The 7,876-nt window shown below is 41.0% G+C and overlaps 1 protein-coding gene across 1 annotated transcript; it reads left to right on the forward strand.

The window, feature by feature from the left end:
• Positions 1-969: 969 nt before the first annotated feature.
• K441DRAFT_688495 (SPRY-domain-containing protein) lies at positions 970-2,648 on the forward strand (the record flags this gene model as incomplete). The annotated part of the gene is made up of 3 exons (XM_067652196.1): positions 970-1,372; positions 1,457-1,762; positions 1,819-2,648. 3 exons carry the CDS (start codon positions 970-972, stop codon positions 2,646-2,648), a joined length of 1,539 nt encoding a protein of 512 aa, XP_067501698.1.
• Between the last annotated feature and the right edge of the window lie 5,228 nt (positions 2,649-7,876).

The raw sequence follows: 7,876 nt of genomic DNA on the forward strand, positions 1-7,876 counted from the left end.
AGCTAATCACGAGGCGCGAACTGCCGCCAGATCACTAGTAATATATTTGATCCTTCCTTAGTCGGCTGCGATTGGAGAAAGTTTGTTTCATACCTTTCTGCTAATGACCGTGCTCTCGTGGCTTTCGTTGCTCTCTTTACTCAACGCAATCTGCTATGTATGTTAATGTTTCGCCCTGCAAATAGAAGCTGCAGGAGGTATTATCTTCCTAGTCGATTGTATGTATTCCAATCATAATTACTTCCCGGCTTTGGTCGAACGTGATCGCACCAGACTTCTCGCATCGAATCTTGACAGACCGTAATTTAGTGACGAGAAGCAAAGAAAAAGAAACGGGTGGCATTAATTCGTAGACTGACATGNTCCGACCTTAATGGGTTATTTCAGATGACATGCGCAGTGAAATGTCAGTCTGGATCGTGCCTTTGACCTTTGCAACAGGGCTTTCGACAACTAGCGCAAAGTATGAGATAACTAATTGATGACGCTTAAGTGGCTCTCGCACTTTTATATGACCGGAAATATTAAACCGGTTTTCAAGCCGCAACTAGGTTCGGTCTGCAAGTAGCATAGAAAACCTCGAGGGAAGTGGAGGTGGCAACTCTCCTCGCTTCACCGGCCTCGTCCCCGTCGTCGAAAGCAGCAGTCGGTCATGCAACTTGAGACAATCCGAAACCACAACATCAACTACTCCGCCACAACTCCCTCTTCTCAACAACTCTCGACATCCGCCAGACTAACTACTCCCTCTAAGAGTCATCACCATTGCATCGCGACGCTCCCGACACTGCTATCGACATTCTCCCGACCGTGTACGTCACTCGCGGCTTGGCCGCCCCCGCTGCATCAGGGCTGAGGCACAGAGACCAACACAGCATCGACCCCGCCCTCTCTGGAGCATACTAGTGAATCGTATATAGCATCCTCCGCGCTATTATTGTGGACGGAGAACCTGGACAAGTCTGGACGATGCTATCGCACGACGCACGGCGGGCGGAACCGCCACCAACAACACTCTCCCGATCATACCTCCCATCCCAAAATACGCCATCAATACCGCCGACTGTCATCCTAGAAACGAGCGAGGACCTGCAAAGGGCTTACAGCGAACCTGTACGAATATCCAGCAATGTCGGATCAACGGCGAAGGGCATCATGATCGGTATCTTCTCGGTATTGGGGGCAGCTTGTCTGGTTTCGATTATCGCGGCAATCATCTATTTCTTTCGGTATACGCAGCGAGGACGCATTTTCTTGGATCGAATAGGGAGGCCCGGAGAATATGATGATGAGCAGGCATTCGCGAAGGAAGAGGCGGAGGCGTTAGAAGAGATGGATGACATTCAAAGGACAGAGTATTTAAGAGCAAAAGGTAAGGCACAGCAATATTGATTCACACAGTGTACTTCGGGTGCCCATCAGAGGCGGTATGTACTAGTTTGCTAATCCCCAGCAGCTTTCATTCAAGCAAATCCCCCCGAATCCGTACAAACCGACATCTCCCTATCGCAATTCTTAGCAATACAGGAGAAAGGCGTTTCTGCATGGGAGTTTGAGCCGGAACTAGAAATCGCAAACTGCTTCGTTGAGGGCCGGACTGAGATTGAGTTCTTTGACTCTGAGTGCAGTGTACAAAGCAATTTGCCTGTACCCAAGCAGAACGAGGTTTATTATTGGGAAGCGAAGATATACGATAAGCCGGAGTCGTCAGTTATCTCAATCGGTATGACCACAAAACCATATCCACTGTTCAGGTTACCAGGTACAACTCCATCCCCAGCTGTGATATATCACGACTCCATATTGATATTATTTTAGGTTATCACAAATTCTCCGTAGCTTACACCTCGCACGGCTTTCGCCGCTACAACCAACCGTTCACTCCAACTCCGTACGGACCTTCTTACGTTCAAGGCGATGTTATTGGTGTTGGATACCGGCCTCGCACGGGCACCGTTTTCTTCACACGTAATGGCAAGAAGCTGGACGATGTTACGCATGGGCTAAAGTCACAAAATTTCTTCCCTACCGTCGGGGCTAATGGACCTTGCCAAGTTCATGTTAATTTTGGACAATTGGGATTCGTATTTATCGAAGCAAATGTTAAGAAATGGGGGTTAGCACCAATGACTGGCAGTCTTGCACCTCCACCTCCATACGGCAGCGAGCAGGGTAGCATCCTACTCGAGGGTGGCAGGGAAGGTGTTAGGGAGGGGATGGGAGCGTATATTGCGGCCGGTTTTGGTCACAGCAGGAGTAGCAGCCAACAGATACGATCAGGAAGAAACCAACCAACTAGTCCCGGCCCACAGCGCAGTCCAACAGACATCTCGCTTGCCCAGCTTAGTCTCGTGGATTCCCGCGAAGATGACATAGGTGAGGGGACAAGCAGCGCGGCTGCGGAGCACCACGGCTTGGGCTTTGAGCATGCAGATGCGCCGCCGGAATACGAAAGTCCCGAAAGCTCACCGCAACAGAGACAGAGGAGCCCGGGCGACGAAGATGTTGATTGGGAAGATCGGGCACCACTGCTAGATAGGCATCACGGCTTTGAGCCCCCTATTCCGAGCTACGATGCGGCCGTCGCAGAAGGGCCTGGTCCGAGGGAGAGGGGTGATACCCAAAACTCACATGACTCGAGGCGATGATGAAGAGAGCCTGCGTTTCTTTTGTTCTATGGATAGGGATCATGATAGGATACTCACCTTATTGGCGCGCAAAATTTCTTTATTGGGTTTCTGGTGGTTCGGGCGCTGGGGTATGGGCCAGGCTTGACTGTTTTACATTAGCGGAAATGGTAAATGGGATGCTTCTGGGAGCAGGCGTCAGCGATCATTATCATTTGAGCTCTCTTTTGTCGATACGTGGGTTGTGTAGTCTTGCGTCTTGGCCCGTTGCATCCCTTCCTGGAGGGCTTCTGGGAGGAATTGGTCGAATATGGTGGTCTATTGCGAGTTACGGATACAGTTGTTGGTAAAGGATAGGCATCTGTCTAGCGTGCTTACTTGCTCATTTTTAGTGTCCATGACTACTTCTCTCTGGCCGTTTGGAGTTCAACACTTGCTCGCTCTTGCACTGAATTAATTTGTGCTGTTCTAGCCGTGCCCTTGTGAACAACTTCAGATGTTTACGCAGATTGCACGAATCCTTTGTGTATTGGGTTCTAAAATGCTTCAAGCACTCACAAAAATCTATATGGCGTATCAAGGAGTAAGTTAATGATCCCTTGCCTATATAAACAAACATGAAACAGTGTCGGGGCCGCCGCAATGAATACATCTAGACGTGCTAGCTCCCTAGGACCGTCGATCCATAGCAACCAGGGCCAAGGACTATGATATCCCAGAACTCCCGGGTTACACATCCGGATAGCCACTAAAGGTTCGTAGAGATATTAAGTATGTATCGACTGATAAATTACGAAACCCGCCGCTGGACGAGTGTCGGTGATCTCGTACTCAATGATCGTCGAAAGAACTCGCTCTCGTCTCTTGCATGGGTTTGTGCATCCAGCTCAAGATCTTTTGATGGAAACAAAAGGCCGAGCGAGGCATGAGACGGATTTCCAAGATTTTGATGGAATCTGGAAAAGAAGTCGTGATCACTACACGATTTGAGGAATTCCTACGGGAACCTTGGCCTCTGTGCGGATTAAATATATTCAACAAATATATTATGACCCTTACTCGATTTAATCAGATAGATTTGAAGCGAAAGTTGAGAGTATTTAGCTGTTCGACCTCAAAGAGGTAGAGGACGAAATGGAGTTGAAGGTTCGAAAACTCCGGCAGGACTCAAGCGAAAGAAAGTGCTTAGTTAGTCATGCCTTATCCGTGCCAAGGCTTTGGCTTATTCAGCCAAAGTGGACTCGTCCACACTTTATCTCGGTCCCAGACGATCAGCCAATTATAAGCTGCTTACATAACAGATTAATCATCTTATGTTGTTGTCGTCTGGTACACGGTTCGGAAATTTATTAGTCCCTCGCGCCGATTTGTATGTAATTCTTATACAAACTTACGCGCCATACTATTTTTTTAGCTACTAATTAATAATAAACTAATATCTTTATAAATAATTAGCAAACGTTATGTTCTAGAACTTTGTAGGGCAATTCTAACGCTGCCAAAATTATTGTGAACGGCCTAGTGGTTACCGCTACATTTCGCCTTAAATATTACCGCTAAAACAGTAAATATTTAGCTAGAGCCATCAACCATTACCAATCCTTAACATTTAACCTCCTATATTAATATTTATAGTAGATAAACACCTAAATAGCTAATATATTATATCTAGATTAATTCTATACCTTATTACCTACTTTATTACTCCTCCGCTACCTATACCACCCAAATATTAACCTGCGAACCCCGTATTAACTCTATATTTACCAATAAGCTATATAGCGCCGTTTGGTATAAAGAAACGATTAAAGGCCTTAATAAGGAGGCTAAGAGCTGGACATGCGCCTAGTATAGTATGCAACTATCCTTGTACTACTAGCGAGGTAGTAGATAATACTATTGGTGCAATAAACGTCTTTAAAAAGTAACGCTCTAATAATAAGGCGTCTTAGTCACCAGTAGCAGATAACGAAGCCCCTTAGTTACTACGGATAGATCTATAAACATCTTAACTCTCTACCAGCTTAGCTAGCTAGGATATACCTTAACTCTCTACTAGCTTGGCTAGTTAGGATATACTAAAGATGCGCGTAGCTAGAGCTTAGAGAAAAATCTAAGATAAAAAGAAGCCCAATATAATAACTTAAGCACGAGATAACGCAATTTAAGGTATTATATTACTGCTATATAACAATAAATTCTATATAAAAAATAAGCAGGTAACCTATATTTAGAGGCTAATCTATAATTATATTAACGTTATCCTTATTATATAAACCGGCTTTAGTAAAAGCCTTATTATATAAGTAATTTTAATTCTTTATAAAAATACTATATTACTAGTATTTCTTCCTCTAAATAAGATTGCAAAAGAGCAAGTTTAAAAGGTTAATTAAATTGGTGGTAATGCGCTACTCCTTAATGCTGACGTTAAGGATATAGATAAAGCGCTTAAGAATGTAAGATCCGGCCTATATACCTATATCTTTATTAGTCCTAAGCTTACTAGTATACTACCTTTCCGAGATCTGCTTAAAGACCCTAAGTTTAAAAAGTAATTAGTCTTGGTTATTATTAATAAAGCTTATCTTATTATACAATAGGGTAAGAAGTTTCACCCTAAGTATACGCAGCTACGCTATATACGCAATCTAATTAGAAGCTCGGTTTTGTAGTTTACCTATTTTATAACTTTTAATCCAGAAACGTTAGAAACGGTAAAGAAGTCCTTAAGCTTTAATAACACTAATATGCACCTTAAGCAGACTTCTATTTCCCGCAGAGAGCTTATCTTTCGTCTTAGCTAGATACTAAAGGATATAATTACTAAATACACCTCGCTCCGCTTCCTTCTTAATAAGGCTGTTAATCCTCTAACTATTAAAACATATATTAATCCTGCCGTCTTTTAGGGAGGGAGCTACTTAGCTACTCTGTATAAGATTCCAAAGACTATTATATTCTTTAATACTAGAGCCTAAGCTATAGAGGCGCATAGAAGTATATCTAAGTACCTATAGCAGCTATATCTAGCTTAATATACTAAGAATATTACCCGCTTAATTATGGCCGTATTCTATTAAACAACCTTATTATTTAGCAAGAAGTTAATTCTAGATAAGTTTAGGAAACTAGCAGAATCTTCTAAGATTTAAATTATTTTTGCTATAGAGGCTATTAGGCTTAGTATTAATCTTCTAGATATCCGTAGAGCGGTTATATATATAATACCGGCGCCTAAATAATATTTCTCTCCTCTTCTACAGCGTAGTGGTTAAGTTGGTCGCAATAGTAGAAGGGCTAAAGTAATCTTTCTATTTAAATACTGGTGCTTTAGTAAATAAAACCTACTCTTAAAGCTAAAGCTAAAGGCAGTATACCGTTTAAATGCTTACTAACAGCAATAGTCCTACGCACTATTATCCCACCCTTTTTTTACCTCTTAACTATTACTATTACGCGGATCCTAATTACCGTTAGTTAATTCTATAAACTTAGATAACTTATTAGCTAGCAATACTATCCAGTTAAAGCGGGGAGGTAAAAAGGAAGATAAGCAGAAGCATATAGAGATAAGAGATAAGTTTTTCTAGCTATATAACAATTATAAGTATATTAAGGAAACACTATATAAGTATTTCGCCGAGCCTAACGCTTTAATTACTGTAAATACTAATAAAGACTCCTGCTATAATCACTGTAATAACTCCCTTTAGTTAAAAACGCCTAAATGTAAAATATATAATAAGAAGGGGGCAAATCTAGATACTAAAAAGAATTATATCCTTAAGAGACTTTAGACATAGGCTTAGACATTAGCAGTACCTATAGCTATTGGTAGATCTGCTCTATTTCTAATATATTACACTATTGCCGTTCTATATACTATGCTATATTAAATAGTATATTAATTCCACCTAATTACTACGTGTGAATACCTTAACAACTATATAAACGAATAGGAGCACGTAGATCTACTATCTAAAAGTCTATAGTAGGAGCTATATACGGCCGGTCTTAAATATAATTATATACTATACCCTTCTTTACAGGGTATAGATGCAATATTTAAGATTTCTAGTATTAATCCGACGCTAAGCCAGAGTTAAACTTCATCAATTAACTCCCTATTTAATGCTGCTATATCTACCGCTATTACTAGTTAAGCTATATTAGTTGCTACCGTATCCGCTATACAACCGCGACTCTCTTTAAGCCTACCCCCGCGCCAGCCTCCTTTATATAATACTTAGGTGCTATTACCTACAAGATATAGCCTATTAAGCTTACGAAGCCTAAATATATAATATATTTAGAACACACTAGATATAAGGAAGAGAAAGAGGCTTTAGTTATTATCGCGGTTATAAAGGGAAGGTAAGCTATTGCTATTTTAATAATATTTTTGCACCCTATATATATTCCACTAAGCCCTATTACTAATAAGCTGTTTAATATATATATAGTGGTATATAGGGAGCTTTAGCTTTATAGCCAGATTAATATTACTACCATTATAGGCAGTATAGAAGGGCAAAGCCCAACACTAAAAGGTAATACTTAATTAAGTATTGTAAATAAAAGAATGGAATAACTTAAGTTATACTAGAGAAGTCGTTAATTAATAGAGGGTAGAGGAGAAATTGTATTAAGTTAAGGTAAGGTAAGGTTAAAACCTAAGCTCCTTCTATAATATATAACCCTAAGCCTTATATATATAATAAAAAAACGAACCAAAATAACTAAGGGGCATTTAACACCACCACATTACCTCCCCTACCTAAAAGGTTGTCCCCTAACGTTTCCTTATATCTCCCTTAGTAGGTAATAAATACCCTAAAAAAGAAGACACCCTAACGCCTAACGCTCCTCTAACTTCTCTAAAGCTGCCTATACTCCCTCCTTAATCATCGCCTCCGCTTCTTCCGTATTATCCCTATCTACAATACCTTCTACTTTAAATTCTATACTTATATCCTCTTATATATTAACAGCATTAGCCTAGAGGCTTAAAGATACTCTTTCCCAAGTAGTAGCCGTTTCCGCTTAGATTATTTTCCATGTAGGAGATTATAGAACGCTAAAATTAATTACCTACTCTTTTGAAGTAGCACCCCTTTCCGAAATTGGTGAAGGCGTTAGGCGGTATAATGCTGCTAGTTTATTGGTGTCTTCTAAGGTACTAATAACCGTTAATAATTGTTTAGGGGCAGTATCCCAGAGGCTATCTCCCTTAGGCTTACTTAGAT

This window comes from Cenococcum geophilum, assembly GCF_001692895.1.
Source record: "Cenococcum geophilum 1.58 unplaced genomic scaffold K441scaffold_33, whole genome shotgun sequence".
Lineage (NCBI taxonomy): Eukaryota > Fungi > Ascomycota > Dothideomycetes > Gloniales > Gloniaceae > Cenococcum > Cenococcum geophilum.